Raw genomic sequence first — 25,591 nt, 5'->3', positions numbered from 1 at the left:
GGGGTTACATTAGCTACCCTCCAATCCTCAGGAACTACTCCAGAATCTAAAGAGTTTTGAAAAATTATCACTAATGCATCCACTATTTCTGAGGCTACTTCCTTAAGCACTCTGGGATGCAGCCTATCTGGCCCTGGGGATTTATCGGCCTTTAATCCATTTAATTTACCTAACACCACTTCCCAACTAACCTGGATTACCCTCAGTTCCTCCATCTTGTTAGACCCCCGGTCCCCTGCTATTTCCGGCAGATTTTTTATGTCTTCCCTAGTGAAGACAGAACCAAAGTAGTTGTTCAATTGGTCTGCCATCTCCTTGTTCCCTCCAGCATTTTGTGACCCCGACATCAGTCTGAAGAAGGGTCTCGACCCGAAACGTCACCCATTCCTTCTCTCCCGAGATGCTGCCTGACCTGCTGAGTTACTCCAGCATTTTGTGAATAAATCCTTGTTCCCTATGATCAATTCACCTGTTTCCGACTGCAAGGGACCTACATTTGTCTTAACTAGTCTTTTTCTCTTCACATATCTATAAAAGCTTTTGCAGTCAGTTTTTATGTTCCCTGCCAGTTTTCTCTCATAATCTATTTTCCCTTTTCTAATTAAGCCCTTTGTCCTCCTCTGCTGAACTCTGAATTTCTCCCAGTCCTCTGGTACGATACTTTTTCTGGCCAATTTATATGCTTCATCTTTTGTTTTAATACTATCCTTGATTTCCCTTGTTAGCCACGGATGCACTACCTTTCCTGGTTTGTTCTTTTGCCAAACTGGGATGAACAATTGTTGTAGTTCATCCATGCAATCTTTAAATGCCTTCCATTGCATGTCCACCGTCAACCCTTTAAGTATAAATTGCCAGTCTATCTTGGACAATTCACGTCTCATACCCTCAAAGTTACATTTCTTTAAGTTCAGAACACTTGCTTCTGAATTCTCCATCCTAATGAAGAACTCCACCATATTATGGTCACTTTTGCCCAAGGGGCCTCGCACAACAAGACTGCTAACTAACCCTTCCTCATTACTCAATACCCAGTCTAGAATGGCCTTCTCTCTCGTTGGTTCTTCGCCATGTTGGTTTAGAATACCATCTCGCAAACATTCCAAGAAATCCTCTTCCTCAGCACCCCTGCCAATTTGGTTCACCCAATCTATATGTAGATTGAAGTCACCCATTATAACTGCTGCACCTTTAGTGCACGCATTTCTAATTTCCTGTTTGATGCCATCCCCAACCTCACTACTGCTGTTAGGTGGCCTGTACACAACTCCCACTAGCGTTTTCTGCCCCTTAGTGTTTCGCAGCTCTACCCATATCGATTCCACATCCTCCGAGCTAATGTCCTTCCTTTCCACTGCGTTAATCTCCTCTCTAACCAGCAACGCTACCCCACCTCCTTTTCCTTTCTGTCTATCCCGCCTGAATATAGAATATCCCTGGATGTTGAGCTCCCAGCCTTGGTCACCCTGGAGCCATGTCGCCATAATCCCAACTATATCGTAATCATTAATAACTATCTCCACATTTAATTCATCCACCTTATCACGTATACTCCTTGCATTGAGACACAAAGCCTTCAGGCTTGTTTTTATAACACTCTTGCCCCTTATATAATTATGTTGCAAAGTGGTCCTTTTTGATTTTTGCCCTGGATTTGTCTGCCTGCCACTTTTACTTTTCACCTTGTTGCCTATTGTTTGGACCCTCATTTTATACCCCTCTGTAGCTGAACCATTGCTTCTCTCCAGAGATGCTGCCTGTCCCATTGAGTTATTCCAGTATTTTGTGTCCATCAGGGGGCAGAACTGTGGGTAGGTACGTCACTGGAGCCAAATTCTAGATAGCAGCCAGGTGCACAGCCAGAGTCAGGGTCTGAAGAGTGGTCTGGGTATGCAGCTGGAGCATGGATCGGGAACATCAGAATCCAGGTTATGAACCAAGTGCATAGCTAGTGCGGGATTCAGAGTACTTGTATATTTCAGCTTGTTTGTACCAAACTCACTACAGCATTGCTTATGGCCAATTGAGAAAAAAAATCTATTTGCAGATCATAGTTTGCTATCACGTTCGTCACGTATAATTGAGCAGCAGTGATTCCTGTATCCTTCAAAGATGTGGCATTAAAACTGCTGAAACACCACCAATACGGTTGCCAAAAAAATCTTCACGTCCACTGGCACGAAACGCAAATCAATGTTTCTATTCCCAGGCAACATTTCCAGTATTGAAGCTTGAACAAACTCAACCGGTTCCGATTAGTAGACAAATGTTTTACTTGCCCAACATCCAAATCGTGAACCAATTGGTTCCATCACAAGATATTTGCAGGAAAGCATAAAAAAACATGCTGCGATTGTTTTCACACAAGCTCTATTAAAACCAACTCATCTTCACGGTAAAGGAGAAAATTAAAGAAACCATATAACACTGCAAGCCCTGTGGCCAAATGCAACCAGAACTGCAGGGCATTCCAAACAGTGTCACCAGCGACAGACCGTAGAGCAAACTTATCCACTTCAGAACCCACAGAAATGAAGCGGAAACAAGACACACAAGACTGTAAGTTCATCCAGCACATGGTTCAATGGTACATAATTTGGGCAGCACAGTGGCGCAGCGCCAGAGACCCAGGTTCATCCTGACTACAGATGTTGTCTGTGGAGTTTATACGTTCTCCATGTGACCGCGTGTGTTTTCCGGGTGCTTTAGTTTCCTCCCACATACAAAGACGTGCAGGTTTGTAGGTTAACTGGCTTCTGTGAATTGTCCCTGGTGTGTAGGGTAGAACAAGTGTACAGGTAATCGTTGGTTGGCACGGACTAGGTATGCCAAAGGGCATGTTTCCATGCCGTGTCTCCAAACGAAAAGAAACTTCTTGTCACTTGTACATAGATACAGTGAAATTCTTGTTTTGTATACAATGCAGTGAAATCACACTATCCATTAATACGTACAGTCATAAATAAGTACAACGGTGCAACGATTGGGGTGAAAGAATACTTTTTTCTAAATATTCCAATAGTTACGCAGTGGTCCAACAATTTTTGAAAGCATTTTAAAAGCAGAGACAGAGAAATATTCTCCTTGGCCCAAGGTAGCCCAACTAAAGAAAGGCCCAGCCAGGGGGCGGCAGTTGTTGGAAGATGGAATAATACCGGCATCATCAAACAGGAGAACCTACCGTCAACAGCAGGGCGGACGCCGAATTATGAAAAGGGAATTAAAATATCATCCCAATCCACCGGAAAATGTTAAAAGATGTCTTGTCGGAAATTAATCTCTCCTCACAACATTGATTTCAAATTGGCGGGATCCGGCAACCTCCCAACACGCCTCGCGTTCGGGGCCGGCGATGTCATAAACCCCGCCCGCCGCCGCTGCTGCCGCCGGCGGGAAGGAGGGGGTGTGCTCCTCTCGGACCACGGTGATGCATCCAAACTCATGTCGGTCGGTTCCACAATGTATGTTAGAGATATAGAACACATCTTGATTTACAGAGTGGAAACCGGTATTGTCAACAGAAGAGGCAGAAAAATACCTCTGGAGAGATGTAACAGAAAGGATGGCAGGATTGTGGAAGGGAAGAACTGCAGATGTTGGTTAATACACAAAAGGACTCAGCAGGTCAGGCTGCATGTACGGAGAATATGGATAGGTGATGTCGGAGACTAAAATAAAATCACTCGGTGCTGTGTGACAGGATAAACAAAAACGGCACCAATCCATGTTTCCGGAGATGCTGCTTGACCTGCTAAATTACTTGAGCACTTTGTGTCCTTTTGTATATTAACCATCATCTGCAGTTCCTTATTTCTACAATTCAGAGTATGAAGCTGTTTCAAGAGTCATGCGTGTAACGCTTTTAATATTTTATACTCAATGTTGATTTTTCCCTCTGAATTAAGATAAAAACACGGGGTTAAAAAAAGTAACATTAGAAGCGTTTGTATTTTCACAGCTGCAGTTTTGTACAGTGGACTATGTTGCCATAAGTAACCAGTGTTGTTTACCAATCATGGACTGAAGTATGCACGTCGTTTTTGTAATTATCTTTAAATGTGCTGACACAGTGATTTTGTTTTGTAACTCAGTAAAGAATTAATTAATGGTTATTTTACTTTCCAGTTTTTCCAGAATTGAAACCAGCAGGAAAACACATCTTCATAAAGCCTCCTGACTGTAGCTCAAGGACTAAAGTCTTCAGACTAAAGGAGGGTCTCGACCCGAAATGTCACCCATTCCTTCTCTCCAGAGATACTGCCTGACCTGCTGAGTTACTACAGCATTTTGTGTCTACCTTTGATTTAAACCAGCATCTGCAGTTTTCTTTCCAACAGTTCTTTTGCGTATGTTCTTGCTTACTCATTGACGACATAACTTTGTTTATAACTTATCCTTGATTTTACCCTAGCGGAAACACCACAACTCCCCCGCACTCTGATTCTCTTCCCACATTTTATGCTAGATTTCCAGCATTTTCAGTTTTTCTTTTACATTTCTTTGTCAAAGTTCTTGTTTTATTCATTGCAACTACTTTTGGACACGGGGGAAATCTTTTCATCGCACGTCTGTTGGAAAAGTTAAATGGAGATGTTTAGTCCACTTGCTATCTGATGTTTAGTACTTTCTCATACATACAAATACAGATGTGGCCATCATCTGGTTACTCAACATCTACTCCTTCATGTAATAAATTTACTATATTACCCTTGAATAATTTAAAAATCAAATCTACTGGAAGGAAACATAATCTGGAAGAGGCCATAGTAGAAATAACAAATAATTCAGTCAGAATCTTTATCATTGGAAATGCTATTTATTATTTTAAATAAATGTTTTTAATCGTAACTACAAATATTTTGCCTAAGATATGTTAAATTACTTGGTCTGCATTATGCTACTTTTTGTCTCTCCAATATTGAATAAATTGATATCTCCAATATCTGCTGGTTTCTGGTTAAATGGAGCCTTCCCTGAATCTAGAGAATTCCAGAAAACCCATAGCCACTTTCTGAAGACCCAGGTTGAAGTCCATCAGGACCTGGATACTTGTCAATTTAAAACTCCAATAATTTGATAAGTATCATTTTACTCTGATTGTAATTTTCCTAAGTTTCTCGTTCCATTCTAATTTCTGAATTACAGTAAATTTGGACTATGCTTGTATCCTTAATAGTCAAAGCTCTTTTGCATAGATCTGTGCTGCATTAAATCCTCTTCATTCACCAAGTCACGACTGTGCCAACATACATTATTTTCCATCTATCAAATTAAAAATCTTTTATCGAATCAATAAATTCTCTTTTCAATTCAATATCTTGATAGGTTGTAATGATTCCAAACCACAGTAAAGGTATGTTCTTTTGTTCAGTGGCGGAAGCTTTGGTCACTCATTGTGATATTTAGAAGTCTCTCTAAATCACATCCTTGAAATCCTCCTCAAAATATGTCTAATCTTCTCAAAAATGTGTCTTATTTTGTTATGACCAAACCAACTGCAAAGTCCCTGGAGGAAACTCTGTGCTTTTGAGCTAGAATATTATAAGTGAAAGATATTGTGTATATTGAAGTCCACCCTGAAATGGAGGTTTGTCAATCCAAAGCTCCAACATTTTGCTCAGGACCATTTCACTGGTTTAGGTTTGTTATTGCCAGGATTACTGAGGTGCAGAGAAAAGCTTTGGTTTGCACGCAATCCCATCAGATCAGATAATGGTATACATAAATATAATCAAGCCAAACTCAAGTACAATAGGTAGAGCAAAGGGGAAGATACAGAGTCCAGAATATAGTTGAGACACTAAGAACTGCAGATGCTGGTTTAGAACAACAAAAAAAAACACAAAGTGCTGGAGTAACTCAGAGGGTCAGCAGCATCTCTGGAAAACATGGATCAGTAATGTTTTGGGTCAGGATCCTTCAGTCTGAAGAAAGGTCCGGACCTGAAAAGTTGCTGCCTGAAGGGACCCGACCTGAAAAGTAGCAGTTTGAAGAAGGGTCCAGACATGAAACATCACCTATCCCTGTTCTCCAGAGATGCTGCCTGAGTTACCACTGCACTTTGTGTCTTTTTTTGCAGAATATAGTTCTTAGCTTTGTAGCACATTTGATCTATAAACAAAGTCCAATATCCACAATAGGCTTGCGGTGAATCAAACAGTAGCTAATGAAAGGACCATTCAGAAGCCTGAAAATAGAGGGGAAGAAGCTGTTCCTGAGTCTGGTTGTAATTTTCATCAGTTCCGCTCTCCCTTCCAATTTCTGATTTACAGCTGTAGAAACAAGGAACTACAGATGTTCGTTCACACAAAAGGACATAAAGTGCTGGAGTAACATGGAAGACGTTCTCCAGAGATGCAGCCCGGCCCTCTAAGTTATTCCAGTGATTTGTGTCCATCTGATTTACAGCAATTTTGGGATTATACTAGTATCCTCAATAGGCATTTAGAAGGAAGGATCTAACATCAGACGGGTTGTAGAATTGTGCATCTAAGCAGTATGTGTTTTTTTGTTGAGGAAACGTCCTGATATGTTGATAGGCCAGGTAGTGGGCTGGTGCGTGCGCACAATGATCCACGCAAGGAGGCTATCGTTCGTCACTGAGCATTTTGTCGGCGAGGCGCTGCCGGGCGAGCTGGTCGGCGCTTGAGGGAGACGGCTATTTTTCCCCCTCAGAAGCCCCCGAGAGTATGGCGGTAAGTATTGGTGAAGACATAATCGTTTAAAGCTTTTGTTTAAAGTTCAGCTAGGGCAATTCGAATAACTCGGGATTGCTTCAAAAAAGCCGCAGAGTCCGTGTTGGAAACGATGAGGGTTGCTCCAGAGAAAATGGCGGCGGGCGCCATGTTGGAAATATTTGTTTTCTGGAACATTCCTCCTTCAAAAAAAGATTACATTTGATGAATTAGATCGCACAGTAGAGCTCTTCGTGTATTAGCAGATTGATTTTTGCCCTCCTTCAGGTTTGATGGGTGGGGGTCGGGCTGGGGCTGATGTGCTGAGCCTTGTGAGTGGCCGCATTGTGGGGGTGGTGCTGCCAGCGAGGATGGCCAGAGCCGTACACTCGCCTTCGTTCCTCGACGATCCCGCACTGTTTATGAATATAATACATATTTACCCCACTCCTCCACACGACACATTCGCACAGTTCACCCATAATTTTCGCAGCAACGCTCTTCTGCTTGAAAAGGAATACTGGTTTGTCGCAGCTTTAGTCTTGGCGGCCTAAATCAAATCTTCAGTGCATTTGGTTAAAATTTGTGACGGGAAATATCTGGTGAAACGGCTACATAGTTAATCACTTAAATTTGGATTCTATTTATAAATTAGTAGAAATCCTTCTTTGCCTTGACTAGATCCCTATCCAGCCTACTTTTGATTCTAGTATAATTAAAGCTTCTTGCTGATGGAAGTGTTGAAGACCGCACAAATTAACGATAATTGGCAAAAAGAGAACAATGGGAAATATTCCTCTTCATGGGGAAAATTTGTTTGTAGTGTATGGTTGACATCTGAATTGTGGCTTTCAAAAAGGAATTGTTCATTATCTGAAAAAGACAAAACACTGGGCCAGGGGAATAACAATCTGGCACAGACTTGCAGAGCTGCCTCCTGTGCTGTGCTGTGCTGTTGTCATTCTGAAGTGATCTGATTTTTCTAAATAATTTTCTGGTAGAATTGATATTCCAGTAGTCTTATCAGAATTTACAGAGATTGCATCTTCTGGAAATGAGAACGATTTCAGTGGATGGTGTTATTGGTAAATTGACGTTTTGTGATTTTAAAAAAGCGTTGAAGCAACTAGCAATTTAAAATTTGTGAAAATATACTATACAACTAATTGTTTTCTGATGCAGAAAAAGGTTTAAAAACTCGTTGATTTGTAATATAATTAAAATATTACAGTTTAAAGACGTGAATCCATATTTTTGTCGTCATTTCCTAAATCACACAAGTTAAAATGTCCCAGTAGTTAGTTGTCAGTGCAGTGTTTCTGTTGGGAATATTGCTATTACATTGTGACAAATTAAAATTTTGTGCAAATATGAAATTAGATTAAATTTACCTCGATCTTTGGATATTGCTTCTTTCAATATTACCAATCTAGCCTATCTTAAGACCTGCTTCATTTCGTTGTTGATTTCTTAGCATTGCCATCTTTCCACTCACATTTATACTGCTGAATTCATCTTCCATGATGGCAGAATTGTCTGGCCTACACTCATATTTCATTGTGGATTTCTTTCCTCTGAATCTAGTATACTCTTTTTTTCGTGGAGAACTGCCTAGTTTTTTTAAACCTACCATTATTATTCACTCTTAAACTTGGAGAGGGAAAACAAATCCTTGGTAAATGAATTACCAACCAGACTTTGGTTGCATCATTTCAAAATCCTTTAAAGTGAAGCTTTTAGTTGTGGTTGACCTGCAACAATCATCTTGCATATGTTAGATGGTTGTGGGTTCATAGCTTACTCAAGACACATACACCAGGAAAATGAAAATGAACCCAAATTAATGGAAGAGTACTAAGGTGACACCTAGAAATGCAAAGAACCTGTACCAGAATAAATAGAAAATTGAAGTCCTCTAAACTGTAATTGAATCCTGTGACCAGTGGAAGAACATTCTTCGGGTACAAACTTTTCATATCTGAATACCTTAAAACCAAATACTGAATCTTTTTCTGTCTAGAGACAAATTGTAGGATAAACAATCTTCACATACAGTCCATCCCAAAGCAAGGTGTTTATTTTTCTTACATCTAGGTTTTTAAGAACATAAGGAGGAGGCGATACAGACCCTTGTGTCTGCTCTGCCATTTAATTAGATCATGGCTGATTTTGTGATTAAAGCTCTTTGCCATTGGAATATTATTTGTCATATTTCTTCCCCTCTCCTCCCATCCCCAATCCCTCCACAGCCTTTTAGTGTTTTCCTGTATGATGATTAGCTTAGTTGATCATGGCATCTCACTGGCATTATTTGTGAATGACCATCTTGCAAAATATACTTAAATTATTTTTTTAATCTGAGCCACAATGCTCAATCATTATAACCCTGTTATCTATCATCCATATATAATCCCGTTTTATTTTCTCCGTTCTATCACATTTCAAACTGATTCACATGGTCTGTGACATGCAGAAAAACTAGTAAATAATATCACTGCCACTCTAATCAAATGTGAATTACTAATGAAAATTATTCAGTTATTCAGACCTGGGTTTGTTTTGCCTCAAAAACTTTCCTCGCCGTTGTGAGGTATTGATGATGGGTAAGTAAGTTGAGAGTTTATCCTCTTTTAAAGGTAGTGCCCACACTTTATGCGTTCCGATCACTTGGATACTTTATGATCTTGGAATGTTGATAATTCAGAGTTGGGAATTCTGTTTATTTTTTTGGGGAACCCGGGTGTTTCTTTCATGCATTAATTTGATATCATGATTCCTTATTACCAACAAGGTAAATCATTTAAAAAACCTAATTTGTAAGTTATTTTTTCCATCAAATTGCAAAAGGAAATCAAGGGGTGGGAGGGTACTTGAAGTCAAGAAAAGTGAAATGTGTTTTGAAGTACCAGTAAAACTCAAGGGAAACATGTAGTAAATTGACATGTCAATTAATTGTATTTACCCTGTTACTGATATACTCTCCATTTAATCACATGAATTTGCCCTTTAAATAGTTATTTTGCTGTTGCGTGTAGATGACAGTTGTGAGATATTCCAATTCATTGCTTTCAGGTGACCAAAAGGCAGATACTTTGAATTCATCAGTGGAAATAGTTTGCTTCAAAGATAATGTGCCATTGGTGCTGGAAAGCAAAATGATGGAAATCTCAGCAGGTTCAGTGGGAGTAAAACATGAGTCATTATTGGATTGAGAATAGGCCATGTAATTATTTTATAGTTTAAATCAGGAATATTTCTTTATCTTTTCTGCATAAATTCTTGATAACCTCTGTGAGGCATGTTGATTCCTTGAGTTTAAATGGAATTCTTCATTCCAGCTTGTAATCATTGATCCACAACAGACACTGATCCATTCCCTCATCTTGGAATTTGGTCAAATAACTAATAATCTCTCAACATAAGAATTCTTCAGTTAAATCTGAAGAGTCTTATTAACATCTTTAGGGCTGCATGGTGATACATTCAAAGCTTGAAACCATAGAGATGTCAATTCTCCCTTTTACCCCTGTTTGGAGAGTTCAGTAGAAAAGGAAAGATGCAGCTATAATCAAATCTCTTTATTGTAATATTGTTTATGAAGATCTTTTCGATGTCTTTTGTAAACTGGTAACCCTGTATAGGAAGATTCTTCACATTATTTTGAAGAATGAGTGAATGTTACACAGTCTCCATTCCTGGCAGGAATTTGAGCTGGAAATAAGGCCTCGAAGATACATGATGCCACCAATTCAATACACATGATGTGCATTTCCTTGTGCCTGATATACCTTTCAGATTACCAGAACACACCGTGACTGAAATCCCATCTTTTCAAATGGCATTAAGCTTTCACTTTTTAAATTTATGAAACGGCATTTTCTGCTTGATGCTGACTAGTTCTATTTTATGTGAAACTAGGGCAGAATCTTCCCGTCTCATCTTTTTTTCCCCCTCAAACAAACAAGTTTGTAACTATACCAATTAATACAGCGGTATGCACCTTGACTTCTCTAACTTCACGTAACCCTTGCATTCCATCTCTCTCTCTTCCTATCCCTCCCCCACCCAAGTCGCACCAGGTTCCCGTTTTCAGGTAGTAAACAGTTAATTTCCTTTATCGTTTTCCAACCTCAACTCCATCCTCTCCCCCCTGGTGAAATCCCTCCCCACCTACGTCCAAGACACCTCACATGCTCTCCGTCTCCTCGATAACTTCCAGTTTCCAGGCCCCCACCCCCTCATCTTTACTATGGATGTCCAGTCACTCTACACTTCCATCCCCCGCATGGATGGTCTTGAAGCCCTCCGTTTCTTCCTTGACCGTAGAACCAGCCAATCCCCATCTACTAACACTCTCCTCTGCCTAGCAGAGCTGGTTCTTACCCGTAACAACTTCTCCTTTGACTCTTCCCATGTCCTCCAAACCAGAGGTGTAGCTATGGGTACTTGCATGGGCCCTAGCTATGCTTGCCTCTTTGTCAGGTACGTCGAACAATCCCTGTTCCGGACGTACACTAGCCCCATCCCCAAACTCAACCTCTGCTACATAGACGACTGCATTGGTGCTACCTCTTGTACCCATGCAGAACTCACTGACTTCATACACTTCACTACCAATTTCCATCCTGCTCTTAAATATACTTGGACTATCTCCGACATCCCCCTACCATTTCTGGACCTCACCATCTCCATCACAGGAGACAGACTAGTGACTGACATCTACTATAAACCCACTGACTCGCACAGCTATCTGGACTACACTTCTTCCCACCCTGTTCCCTGCAAAAAGTCTATCCCCTACTCCCAATTCCTCCGTCTACACCACATCTGCGCCCGGGATGAGGTGTTTCACACCAGGGCATCAGAGATGTCCTCATTCTTCAGGAAACGGGGCTTCCCCTCTTCCATTATAGATGAGGCTCTCACTAGGGCCTCTTCTATATCCCGCAGCTCCACTCTTGCTTCTCCTTCCCCCCATTCGTAACAAGGACAGAATCCCCCTCGTTCTCACCTTCCACCCCATCAGCCAGCGTATCCAACAAATCATCCTCCAACATTTCCGTCACCTCCAACGGGACCCCACTACTGGCCACATCTTCCCATCCCCTCCCCTTTCTAAGTTCCGCAGAGACCGTTCCCTCCGTAACTCCCTGGTCCACTCGTCCCGTCCTACCCAAACCACCTCGTGCCCGGGCATTTTCCCCTGCATCCGCAGGAGGTGCAACACCTGTCCTTTTACCTCCCCCCTCAACTCCATCCAAGGACCCAAACAGTCTTTCCAGGTGAGACAGAGGTTCACCTGCACCTCCTCCAACCTCATCTATTGTATCCGCTGCTCTAGATGTCAACTTCTTTACATCGGCGAAACCAAACGCAGCCTCGGCGATCGTTTCGCTCAACACCTTCGCTCAGTCCGCCTTAACCAACCTGATCTCCCGGTGGCTGAGCACTTCAACTCCCCCTCCCACTCCCAGTCTGACCTTTCTGTCATGGGCCTCCTCCAGTGCCATAGTGAGGCCCATCGGAAATTGGAGGAACAGCACCTCATATCTCGCTTGGGCAGCTTGCAGCCCAGCGGTATGAACATTGACTTCTCCAACTTTAGATAGTTCCTCTGTCCCTCTCTTCCCCTCCCCCTTCCCAGATCTCCCACTGTCTTCCTGTCTCCACCTATAGCCTTCCTTTGTCCCGCCCCCCTGACATCAGTCTGAAGAAGGGTCTCGACCTGAAAAGTCACCCATTCCTTCTCTCCTGAGATGCTGCCTGACCTGCTGAGTTACTCCAGCATTTTGTGATACCCTCGATTTGTACCAGCATCTGCAATTATTTTCCTACAATACAAAACCAGTGACTATTAGCTTGTGCCCTTCTGAACATTTGCCTACTATATGCTGCGTTGTTGATGTTATGACTTAACCACAACTCAAGAAGCTGAATTGTGCGACAGTTCAATGATTATTCATTTTGGACATCCTCGGCAAGGCAAACATATATTGTCCATGCATTATTTTCCTTGAGAAGAAGGTGGTGAGCCATCTTATTAAATTGCTGCAGATGTTTAGTGGTACTCTCACGTTGGTAGTGAATTACAGGGTTATGTCCCAATGATAAGAAAGGAGCGTAAATCTTCAGTGGTACTGTCACAACATTGTTTGATCCCGTAACTTTTGTTTTATCTAATGCTTTTATCCATTTAAAAGAATCTCATCTGGCTCAAACAAATTGGCTGACTGACGATAAATGTGGAAGATGCCAAAATTGACTTGTCAGCTTAGCTATTCTGCGTAAATGTGTTTGAAATACTTCAATCTTTTCTTCAGCATTTACATCCAGTGCTCAGCTGTCATTCAGGATCGGGTTATTCGTGGAGCCTCTTTTCTTATCACCTGTTTGATTGTGTGCCTACATTAAAACAAGATGAAGCAGGGTTGAAGAATTTTAATCAGTTCATAAATGGTGTCAAGACTTTGCTTGAATGCTTTTTGGGGGGTGGAGATTAGTAAAGGCCAAAGGAAATTTGATTCTCTTAAAATAATATCAATCTGCATGTAACTTTTAATAAATAAAGGTTAAGAGCAGGCCATTCGACCCATTGCACCAGCTGGGTCATTCAGCCATATTAATAGCTGATCTTCATGTGGTAATTCTATATCTTTGATTTAAAACAAAAATTCCAAAATATCTGTCTTGAATTTACTCAACGGTCCAGCCTCCATTTTCCGTTATGGTGGGAAATTCCAATAAATTCTGTGAATCTCAATTGTGAACGGTCGACCCTTTAGTTTGAGACTGAGTGCCCTGGTTTGAGAAATCTCACCAGTCTTGTATGTGCTCCTTCAAGCCCAATAAGAATTTTGAGAACATTGACATCATTTTTAATTCTCTTGAAGTTAAGAGTGAAGGCCCAGTCTACTTAATATTTCTTCATATGATGAACCTCAACCACAAGAAACAACACAGTGAACCTTCATTGTACATACATACATCTTTGTGTATGGAAAACAGAAATACATACCATATTCCAGGTGCTACCGTGCCAAGGTAATTACAGTAAGACGTTATTGCCCTTGTACTCTAATCCTATTTCAGAAAAGAACAACATGCCCTTTGGTATCGTAATTGCATACAATGCCCACATATTAATCTTCAGTAAATAGCCAATATCTTTCAGATTCCTCCTTTTACTACTCTGCTAGTGAGAACATCAAAAACATAATTTGTCAAACATCAATTTCTTTTCATAATTTAAAGTTGACTTTACCCACAAACTATTCGTAGTTTCGAACTTCCCTGCTACCATATTCTGGCAGAATGGTCTGAAGAAGGGTCTCGACCTGAAAGGTCACCCATTCCTTCTCTCCTGCTGAGTTACTCCAGCATTTTGTGTCTACCTTTGATTTAAACCAGCATCTGCAGTTCTTTCCTATACCATATTCTGGCATTTTCCCTCCTATTGATATCAGGCTAACTAGTCTGCATTTCCCTGTTTTTCCTTCCATTATTTCCTAAGTAGTGATACAACATTTACTATTGTCCCTATTTGTGGGAACAATTCTAGAATAAAGTTTTGCGTGTTTTGGGGGATATTTCTTTTTGGGATATTTCCTGTATCTGTGACAATGGACTTAAGATATATTTTTATTATCATTGCTATTTTCGTATGTTCCAATATCGATATGGGGATCTTAACTTAGTTCATCTTTTCCTTTTTTAAATATCTAGAAACTGTTTCATTGCTGCAATGCTCTTGCATTCTACCTCCCCATTTCCTATCAATTTCTTGGTCTTTGCAGTGAGCTGAAAATTTTGCGATCTTTAGACTTGCTGCACTTCTTTTGGCAATATTGTTAGCTTTTTGTTTTAACCTCTTACCCACTTTTCCTGGTGGTTTTTGTCTTAAAGGAATATGAATATGTTGTAAATGAAGTCTATTATTTAAACGATAGCTACAACCAAGTCACGCCTCTTATCTTCGGTGATTTTTTTTTTTTTCCAGATTTAATTCAATGGCTTTCAGTGACAATGGCAGTTTTAAAAGATTTTTAAAAATAGATTTTAGAGATACAGCGCGGAAACAGGCCCTTCGGCCCACCGGGTCCGCGCCGCCCAGCGATCCCCGCACATTAACACTATCCCACACACACTAGGGACAATTTTTACATTTAATTAACCCAGCCAATTAACCTACATACCTGTACGTCTTTGGAGTGTGGGAGGAAACCGAACATCTCGGAGAAAACCCACGGGGGGAACGTACAAACTCCGTACAGACGGCGCCCGTAGTCAGGATCGAACCTGAGTCTCCGGCGCTGCATTCGCTGTAAGTCAGCAACTCTACCGCTGCGCCACTGTGCCGCCATAATATTCCATCATATCACGTTCATCATCCCCTATAGGTCTCTAAACTACCAGTGGTAGTTCCTAAGTAGCTTGTTTATAGACTGATATAGAATGCAAATAGGCCCTTTAGGCCAACCCGTCCATGCCGATCAAAATGCCCTATTTGCCCTGTTTCACCCATTTTTCTCTAAACCTTTCCTATCCATGTATCTCTCCAAATGCTGTTATAGTACCTGTCTCAACCACCTTTTCTGGTACTCGTTCCATATACCCACCACTCAGATAAAATGTTGCCTCTAATGTTTGTATTAAATCTTGCTCTCCCCTCACCTTGCATCTATGTCTGGTTTTTGATTCCCCTACCCTGTGTGAGAGACCGTGCATTCACTCTATCTGCTCCCCTTGGGATTTTATATACCTCTATAAGATCACCCCTCAGCTTCCTGTGCTCCAAGGAATAAAATCCTAACCTGCCCAAACACTCCCTATAATATAGCTCAACTTCTCAGTCTTGGCAACATCATCATAAATCTTCTCTGCGCTCTTTCCAGATTCTTTATGTGGCCTCACCAACGTCTTGTACAACTGTATTATAACTCCCAACTTCTATACTCTGTACCCTGACTCATGAAGGTGAATGTAACAAAAGCCTTCTTTTCTACCTACCTACCTGTGATAGACAATAGGTGCAGGAGTAGGCCATTCAGCCCTTCGAGCCAGCACCGCCATTCAATGCGATCATGGCTGATCACTCTCAATCAGTACCCCGTTCCTGCCTTCTCCCCATACCCCCTCACTCCGCTATCCTTAAGAGCTCTATCCAGCTCTCTCTTGAAAGCATCCAACGAACTGGCCTCCACTGCCTTCTGAGGCAGAGAATTCCACACCTTCACCACTTTCAGCAAACTATATACCTGTACTCCATGATCCCTTTGCTCTACGATGCTTCTCAGATCCCTAACCATTCACTGGTTTGACTTCCCAAAATGCAACACCGCACTTATCTACATTATACTCCATTAGCCAATCGTCAGCCCACTTGCCCAGCTGATCAAGAGCCCACTGTAATTTTTGATGTTCATCTTCACTTTAGTGTGCAGGAAGGAACTGCAGATGCTGGTTTAAACTGAAGATAGACACAAGATGCTGGAGTAACTCACACAGCATATTTGGAGAGAAGGAATGGTGACCTTTTGGATTGAGACCCTTCAGACCCTTAATGTCATCTGCAAACTTGCCAATCATGCGTATACATTCTCATCTAAATTGTTGATATAAACTAGAAACAGCAATAGGCCCAGCACCAATCCTACTCGTCACAGGCCTCCAGTCTGAAAAATACCATTCTACCACCATCCTCTTGCTTCATTCCATGAAACAGATTTGGTTATTTTGGTTCTTCACAATATTGGTTGAGAGAACTGTTCTTACATATTCCATTGCTAATTTGGTTTGCCTCATCTCTAAGTCGATTGAAGTTCCCAATCATTATCGTTTTATTCATGATTTACGGCTTCATATTTTTGTCTACATTGCTAATCTGTAGAAATAGTATATACAGTGTTTTTTGCCTCTTGCTGTTTCTTAGATTCACTCAAACTGATTCTACATTTACAAACCTTATCAACAGGGAAGTGAAACTGAACAGGATGATTTAGTTTTGAAAAATTCCCCATCTGACACAGGAAAGCAAAGTGAGAGATCAACATCATCTAAATCTCCCAAAAGTTGCAAGCATCATTCTTCACGATCCCAGTCTAGGTCAAGGTCGAGATCAAAATCTAGGGAAAAGAAACAAAAGTCTGGTGCGTACTTTCTTATTTATAAGTATCTTTAGTCTTTTATTGGTGATTCATGTATGTGGAAAATTAATCAATCTAGTTTGTGAATTTACAATTTTCTTTTAATTTAAGTGATTTTTCCTTGGTTGGCAGTTCTATTGCATTTATTGAAAGGACAATCAATTCCTTGTCTACAAATAAAGTGCATAATTTGACACCTGAGTTGCGAAAATTAATTAAGTAGCATTGATCAATTTGTCCTTTTCTGCATGCCTGCTTAGAGAAACTTAATTTACGAGGATTATTAAAAAGCTTTCCATCATGTTCTTGTGTGCATTTTTTCGCCTTAAAAACTTTGTATTTAAAAGGTGGGATGAATTGGTTTATTCCTTATAGTCTGCTTTTCATAGTCCTTAGTCTTCACAAATATGGAAAATAATGTATTTCTAAAAATGTTGAAATAGATATTAAATACAGGAAGTCCCCAGGTTACAACAAGATTCTGCTCCTGAGTACTGTTCGTAAGTCGAAAATGAACAAAAACAATGCGTGGGAGAGGATTACAGAAACGTGTGACAGGAGAATGAGCAGGTGCGGAGAAAGCAAGCAGGCGCGGGGAGGGTGAACAGAAGCAGGAAGAACACCCTTACTCACTCTGAGTGAGAATGACTGCGCAGCACTTCGAGCTCTGCTCAGCTTGACACAGTCTCTGATTGTTGTGGCTTGGGGCTGAGGGTGGATGGGGAATGCAAGGCACATGCAAATGCCCATTTTCTACCTCGCAGAATATGTCTGCAGCCCAAAGCAACAGGCAAATCTGTCCCACCAGTCTCCCAAATGCTTGTTAGTATGTATGGGATGTCCATAGTCGTATCCCAGGGAACACCTCTAACTACAGGATATTAAGTTGAACTATGTTTTGGGAACGCATTCCCCCAAGTAACTCGATTTGACTGTTACCTTTTATAGTAATACTCAGATTTTGTTTTACTCCTCTGAGTTGCCAGTTTTTAATTTTTCAGAAAGTGAAAACCGGAAACGCAGACGAAGTCGCAGCAGAAGCAAAGAGGTAATTAACAATTTCTGTAGCATATTGGTAATTTTAAGAACATAATGTAGTTCTGCTGAGAATGATATTAATTTATTACTGACAGTTGGATGGTAAGTACCAAAAGAAATGGAATATATTTGTAAAATTGTTTAACTGCCATGACAGTGCACAGTATTCTACCTAAGCATGTGACTGGTATAAATATTTTTCTTCCCTGTTCTAATTAAAACTATCGTAAATAGGTTAAAATTGACCAGATATTGACATATCTGTTTTAATATTTAGTGGTTTGACAATTTAGGAGGCTATCAATGCAGATTTTTAGCATTTTTGTGTATTTGGAAAGTTTACTTTGTATACTTAGATCAAATGATAACTTTTCTATAATGAATCGTACTCAGCGTGTTTATGCACGAAGAGACACAGCGAGTGGAAGACGCTGCAGAGTCAAATAGCAAAAAATATAAGCCTACCTCCTGAAAAGGTAAATATCAGCCATTTGCACTCGTATTTTGCTTTGTAACTTGAAAGAATCACCCAGAAAATCTGCTTTATTTGTGTTACTCAATTGTCGGTTCAATTTGGTTTTGAGGGGAGGGTTGCTTCCCCACAAACTACATTGAATAAGGAATTATCTACATTTTTCCGTTTAGTATTTTTATTAACTACAAAGAAGTAGCTAGCCAGTAATACATGTTTTCTAGTTTATTTTCTTATTGTTGTTTATGTATTTTGCTGGAGTTTATCAAAGAACTAGCTTTGTTTCATTGTTGCTGAATGAAATTGTTGCAAGCATTCTTACCTTACATGCCAAAATATATTTTCTGGACATCATTGCTGCTAACAGGTTTTATTCAGAGGTTTGTTTATTATAATGTTATTGCAGGTCTTAAGTTACAACAAATGTAGTCAGTAAAGGAATTGCTATCTCAGTAGATAAAATTTTCAGAAGTACATTTGCTCTTCTCCCCTATCCCACAACCGAAGGCTTAGTCGGTAATTGCACGGCAGGATACCACTCAGTCATATATGCAGTCTGGTGATCATCTTATGGTAGGTATGTGTGTGCGTGTAGATTATAATGCCTTTTTTAGTAGAATGGCCAAATGCTTTATTTTATGGGGCTTAAGAAAGGAGAGAGGCAATTAATGCCAGATAGGATCATTTCATAAAAATAAATTAATTGGTAAGGCACCATGGTGTTGCCCACGAATATCTAACAAAATTTAAGGTGTTTATATTTTGCATAGGCATTTGATGGCTATTGTGTAGTGTTGGTATCATAAAACCATGGAGTGGTGGAGCATGACCTGGCCTACGGACTAGATCCTATATTTTTTGTTTTTATTTCACATTTCCAGTACTTCAATAAACTTTTGTAAATGTATAAAGTTAAGTTTATATATTTTTTACGCATGCTGAGGCTTCAGATTCCTTGAATTTCGTAGGGTGAAACGTGATATTAGTGAAGTATTAATCCATTGTACATCTGGGTATTTTGCATTATTGGTGACAACAAAATTCGTAATTCTTTTAACGAGGTCAATGGTTTCATTTTATCATTTGATTATTTAAATCAGCACATAACGGGCTTGATTGAAGTATCTCTTAGATTATTTTTACAGTGCTACTTCAAATCTTTGAATTTTCTTTAATTGATATAGATTAGTGTAGATACAACATTGTTTTCAAGTGAACTTGTGCATTGTTACATTTTTGGTAGTCTTGCCTACCTGTTAGGTGATACTGTTTGTAAGAAGGGTTTCGACCCGAAACGTCGCCCATTCCTTCTCTGCAGAGATGCTGCCTTTCCCGCTGAGTTAATCCAGTATTTTGTGTGCATCTTCGATACTGTTTGGAAGCTTGTTTTGGTTTTTGATCTAAATGTGCATTCATGTATCCTCACAGCTTTAAAAGCTGTTTGATGAGAAATAGTTTGTGCAGTTCCACAGATTTCATAATTTGGAAAAAGTTGGTAACTGGATGTAAAGAAACAGTGAATTCCTAGAGACAAGAATTTTTTAAGGTTAATAAGTTTGAGTCAGATCTTATTGCATAACCAATTTGCAATAGGCTTTTTGCTGTTTGGAAAAAAAGTGATTGTCAGTGTAGCCAATATTTTTGAAAGTGGTGGTGTTGGGTGATGATAAAAGATCTAATGAGTAAGCTAAAACTGAACTATATTTAAAATTAATTGATCAGTTTTTTCCTTGAGTGTGTTGTGCTTAATAAATCTACGAAGTGCTAGTAGTTATAAATTTCATGAATGTGACAGAAAAATATAAAATTGGATTAAGTTTGTTTTATTTCAAATATGGTTGGAGTGTTTTTACAATGATGTACTGTTACTGTTAGAATGCCATGTGTACTGATTTAATGTGCATTATTAATATTGTAAGAATAGGAGCAGGTTATAAGTCCTCAAACATGTATTGGCATAATTAGTTTTCTGGTTTCTGTGTCAGGGTTTAGTGTGTTGTGAAAAGCATTGAATGTTGAGAGCACTTAGCTTCACTCCCTCTAAGACATTCAAAGAATTGTTGCTTTTACAACCCACTATTAAATCTTTGTACTTTAGTATCCATACTAACTCTTTTTGTTGCACTATTTTCCTGAAAGAACCAACTTCTTCTTAAAACAGGAACGAAGACGGGATTTAAAAGAAAAGTCTACAGCCAAAAGGGTAAAGTCATCTGAGCAACAAAATGACAAGGAGCAAAACAAATGGAGAGAGCGATTAAGTTCAACAGAAAATGGAGAAGACCGACCAAAACGAAAAGAAAAGAAAGCTTCAAAGGCTCAAAGTTATTCCCGGTCCAGATCAAGAGAGAGGCAAGTATTGTTAATGTCTTTAGTTTAACTTGTGTTAAGGTTTGTTTGTCTGCTGTTTGGCATCCTGATTGAAACACTTCTGCCAACTTAAACGTAATAATTCTGTATCTGATTGAAAGCCAGGCATTTTTTGTTAATTTCTAAAACGTATTAATTTTAAAGGGGATTTGTTTTTCTTTTGCGTGTTGTAGTTGAACAGTTGATCTGAAGGTTTTCCATTAATACAATCATCAATGTTCTGTGTAAACCAAAGTACGTGAATTTATATTTGTGTCATGATCTAGACGACGTCGCAGCCGTGAAAGGAAGAGATCACGTTCAAGGAAGAGATCACGTTCAAGGAAGAGATCGCGTTCAAGGAGCAAAGAAAAGAGATCTCGGAGCAGAGATAGGCGGTCAAGAAGCAGAAACAAACGCTCAAGGAGCTGGGACAGGCATTCAAGGAGTAAGGACAAACGGTCAAAGAGTCGGGACAGGCGCTTAAGCAAAGATAGGCGATCACGAAGTAGGAACAAACGGTCGAGGAGCAAGGATAAGCGGTCTCGGAGTCGGGACAGGCGCTCAAGGAGCAAGGATAAGAGGTCGAGGAGTCAGGTCAGGCACTCGAGGAGCAAGGATAAGCGGTCAAGGAGCCAGGACAAGCGGTCAAGGAGCAAGGATAGGCGATCCCGAAGCCGGGGCAGGCATTCAAGGAGCAAGGATAGGCGATCCCGGAGCTGGGACAAGCGGTCAAGAAGCAAGGATAAGCGATCCCAGAGTCAGGATAAGCGGTCAAGGAGCCGGGACAGGTCCTCCAGGAGTAAAGATAAGCGATCTCAGAGCAGGGACAAACGGTCAAGAAGTAAGGATAAGCGATCTCGCAGTCGGGATGGGTGTTCAAGGAGCAAGGATAAGAGATCTCGCAGCCGTGACAGGCGCTCAAGGAGCAAGGATAAGAGATCTCGCAGCCGGGACAAGCGTTCAAAGAGTCGAGGCAGGCACTCGAGGAGTCGGGACAGGCGTTCGAGTGGAGACGGGCACTCAAAAACCAAAGAGAAAAAACGACGACCAAAATCCCGTTCGAGATCACGATCGAGGCTCAGGCCACGCAGGAGCAGGAGTAGAAGCAAGTAAGTTCATTGATCTATGATTAAATAAAGCAAGTTGGATGTTATTTTAAATGAAAGAATCCTCTCAAATTGTGCTTTTTACTGATACAATTGATCACTTGTAATCACTTCAGCAATGTTTTTTGTGGGAACATTATTGAGTAAAAGTTAGCACTGAGTCATCCAAGTAAATTCTCAGACAACCAAGGGTTTGGTCAGATTTTAAAAAACTGCATAAAGGGATAAAGTACAGTTAGAGAGATTCAGAAAAGGAATTTCAAAAGTTGGCCCCTTGTCGGGTAAAAAGACACAGCATGAGTGACGAGGAAATTAAAACTGAGGATGCTGAAAAGGCCAGAATTTACAAGAGTGCAGCTAAGTTGGGGTTTTTTTAGAACACGAAAGATGAAGTTGTCGAAGTGGAAAAGAGTAGTAAATTTTGGATGGGGTGGGGGTGGAGTCCTTAAATTTAAAACAATACTTGACAAGTTATAATACTGAATATGGGCAAGAGGGACAGGTAAATACGTGATAGAGTGGGTAGCAGAGTCCAACAGTGTGTTAAATCGCGATCAAACCACCTATTTTACCCTACAAGAAAGTACACACTATAAGTCTTGTAGTTGATCAGAGGAGAGAAGTATGGTTGTTTTTACTGTCTTAAGCCAGATTGATATGATGAATAATTGTTCCAACGTTTGTGCCAGCTGTGATTACCTAACCTCACAAAGTCTAGAAAATGTATTGAAAATATTGTAATGTATCAAAGATTTGGACACCTTTATAGTTTCCTGGTGCTTTTTAAGTTAAATTTGCATTTCCACTTTCACAATGGAAACAGCCATATTGCTCTGTTCTCTGCACACATTGCCAAAAAAGGCAGTGTCTGTGTGGATAAATAGCTGTGATGCAGAAAACAAAACCTAGTACTGAATACCTAATTTTTCAGATTGAAGGAAGATTGCTTTGGTGTTCGCCCAGAGGTTTGCATTGGAAACCATTGTTTCTTTTTTGATATAAGTTAGTGGTTTAGGGATTGGTATGAGGTTTTATTTTAAAGTATATTTGACTTATAATATTTTAGATTTTTATGGTGTATTGAGCAGTTGAAGTGGAAAAAAAATAATTTTCACTTATTTTCTTGAATGATTTTATTCATAAATTGAAATTTGTACTGCAGGGAAAAAAGAAAACGCAAATTTAGCAGAAGTAGAAGTCGTAGCCGCACTCCCCCAGCGTTCAGAGGCCGCAATGCTGCCATGGATGCTCAAGAAGCATTGGCTCGCAGGTGAATTCTGCTTTTGGTGTAATATTTAAGCAGTTAATAGTAGGATTAAGTTCCTATTTTAATTCGATTCAACTCTCTGTCACTTGTATCACTTGCTATTGTTTCACTTGAGTTTCTTTTTGCAGTGGGGCAGATCATCCTTCTATCAATCTCCGTCTCCTTTCTACTTCCCTTAGTTTTTCATCAGATCTTAATCGCGTAGCACTGTTATTCCAAAATCTGTTTTTGGTTACTTTCTGGCCTGAGTGGGGGGGGGGGGGGGGGTGAGTAGCTGATCACCTGAATTACACATCTTAACAAAGGTTGATTTTTAGGTTGTTGGCTTTCAGTATGTATTTTAGATTTTGATCCCAATCATTAAAATTTATTGACGGACTAATTTTGTCTTCAGTGTGTGTTGCCTGCAAACTGAACATTTGACTGAGATGGTCTTATACGTTTAAAAAAAAACCTGCATTAAAATCCTGTAGGCAACTGACCGGATGAAAGACTGCCAGCCCAGTAACAACTCGTGTTTTTATTTAGTGTCTGCATATAATTACAAAATTTAAAAATTGTATATATTACCATTTGAGGTGACGGTAAGATTGGCAGAGTTGTTGACAGAATGGAGGGTTGTCATAGGCGATAAGGCGATTTTGATGTGTTGGCACAATGGGCTGAAAAATGGTAGGTGGCATTTAGCCCAGGTGCATTTGGTGAGTACTAATGAGGCATGGATACATCATGAATGGTCGGGTTCAGATGGGGTATGGAGGAACAGAAGGGATCTTGGTTTACAAGTCGACAGATCCTTAGTGATAACTGGTAGATAACATGGTTAGCAATGCAAATGGGATACTGGCCTCTATTGGTCAGGACAAGAATAGAGAAGTAAGTTATGCTATAATTTTATGAAAACTTGCCCAGACTTCTGCTGGGGTACTGTATGCTTTTCTGATCTGTAAAGGATTAGAAGGATGGGATTGTGCTTGGAGAAGATATAGAGGAGATTTTCCAGGATGTTACCCAGGATGAAACCGTTCAGATATGACTGACCAATGTTACCCGGAGATTGATAAGTACCTGGAATGCACTGCCTGAGAAAGCGATTGAAGCTGGGTTCTTTTTAATTCGTGTCATCACACAACTGTTTGCCAATAGCGAGCAAATTTTAGTGCCACGGCGTTAGCCTCTGCAAGATCCTTTACAGTGCATGTCATGCAGCGTGTCACAGCTCAGGAGATGTTCCATAATCTGGAGGCCCCATCCACACTCGCAGTCTGCCGCATCTTCAGTATATTCCCACTTCAGCTGGGTCATAGACAGCATTTAAAAAGTGCACTTGATTTAGGCATAGGGAGCTGTGGATCAAACGCTGAGTGATGGGATTAATACGGAAGGGTGATGATTCTAAATACTGATTACCATTGCATATTCCTAGTCTCAATTATCTACAGTCCATATATATTACTATCAATTGATCTGTATTTAATTAAAAGTGAAACTAGGGGAACTAAGAATATACAACAAATTTCATTAGATTATACGTAACAGTCCAGTTTCATGATAAAATGTCTAAGTTGAGTGGTAAATGGAAAAACACGTTGAATTTCCATGATTTAACAATTTCTGATATCATTTCAGCATTGTTTAACTTGCCCAAACTTCCAAACGTGAACAAAAGCATGTTAATTAAATAGTTGCTCAATAATAGGTTTCTGATCTGTTGCTTCAAAGGTTTTCCTGATAGTATTTTATATTTGTGGAAAATGTGCACTCGAAGTTGGCCAATCTTCAACTGGCCTTGCATGGCATATTAATATTTAACTGAAAGTTAAAGTCCCAAAATAACTTGAATAAGTAAGTGTTTGAAACTATACAGTCCTAATATATTGCTTTGAATCACAGGCTTGAAAGAGCAAAGAAGCTTCAGGAACAAAAAGAAAAAGAGCTGCTGGAAAAACAAAAAGTGGAACAAACCGATGTTGCAGGTATTTTGTAATATGTGTATGACACAACTTCAAGATTCAAGATAGCTTTATTTGTCATCCAATATTGGACGAAATTCAGTCACCCACTGTCCAACAATAAAAGCATTAAATAGGCATTAAAATTACACAACCCCAAAAACACACAAAAAAAGAAACATCCATCAAAGAAACATCCATCACAGTGAGTCTCCTCCAGTCCTCTCCTCACTGTGATGGAAGGCCACAATGTCTTTCTCTTCTCCTGCCGTCTTCTCCCGCGGTCAGGTTGTTGTGGTTGCAGGCCGCGCCGGACGGTCCGCAGCGGGCCGGCCCAAGGCGAGTCGCAGCCGCTCCCGCAGCCTCCGAAGACGGCCGACTCCGCCGATGATAAGTCCGGTCCGGGCGGGCGAACACGCTGCTGCTGTTGCTGCACGTCGGGGCGGTCGTGGCTCCCGACATTGAAGCCCCTGCCCAGCAGAGAAAAATCCCGCGGCATATTTTAGGCCGCGCCGGACGGTGAATTGTCCGCGACCCAAGCCCCGCGATCCGGCGCAGGCGAACACGCTACCGCTGCCGGAGCTCCCG

At 40.4% G+C, this 25,591-nt stretch overlaps 2 protein-coding genes across 3 annotated transcripts in view; one reads left to right on the top strand and one right to left on the bottom strand.

Moving 5' to 3' along the window:
* kntc1 (kinetochore associated 1) overlaps positions 1-3,238 on the bottom strand; it is a 110,763-nt gene extending 107,525 nt beyond the window's left edge. Inside the window, exon 1 of the mRNA XM_078421676.1 lies at positions 3,182-3,238. The gene's annotated coding sequence lies outside the window, so the exon portion shown is untranslated. The remainder of the gene's footprint in view (positions 1-3,181) is intronic.
* A 3,343-nt stretch (positions 3,239-6,581) lies between these two features.
* Positions 6,582-25,591, top strand: part of rsrc2 (arginine/serine-rich coiled-coil 2) — a 37,042-nt gene continuing 18,032 nt past the window's right edge. Inside the window, exons 1-7 of one of the 2 annotated variants that reach the window (XM_078421681.1) lie at positions 6,582-6,695; positions 16,645-16,819; positions 17,818-17,864; positions 20,488-20,678; positions 20,963-21,787; positions 22,947-23,054; positions 24,945-25,027. In XM_078421681.1, coding sequence (XP_078277807.1) covers positions 6,690-6,695; positions 16,645-16,819; positions 17,818-17,864; positions 20,488-20,678; positions 20,963-21,787; positions 22,947-23,054; positions 24,945-25,027 — 1,435 coding nt within the window. In that variant the 5' untranslated portion in view covers positions 6,582-6,689. The remainder of the gene's footprint in view (positions 6,696-16,644; positions 16,820-17,817; positions 17,865-20,487; positions 20,679-20,962; positions 21,788-22,946; positions 23,055-24,944; positions 25,028-25,591) is intronic. The other variant, XM_078421680.1, reaches the window with a different exon arrangement.

This window comes from Rhinoraja longicauda, chromosome 25 (assembly GCF_053455715.1).
Source record: "Rhinoraja longicauda isolate Sanriku21f chromosome 25, sRhiLon1.1, whole genome shotgun sequence".
Classification (NCBI taxonomy): domain Eukaryota; kingdom Metazoa; phylum Chordata; class Chondrichthyes; order Rajiformes; family Arhynchobatidae; genus Rhinoraja; species Rhinoraja longicauda.
The sequence above is the reverse complement of the archived record's forward strand: the minus strand, read 5'-3'. Positions and strand labels throughout refer to the sequence as shown.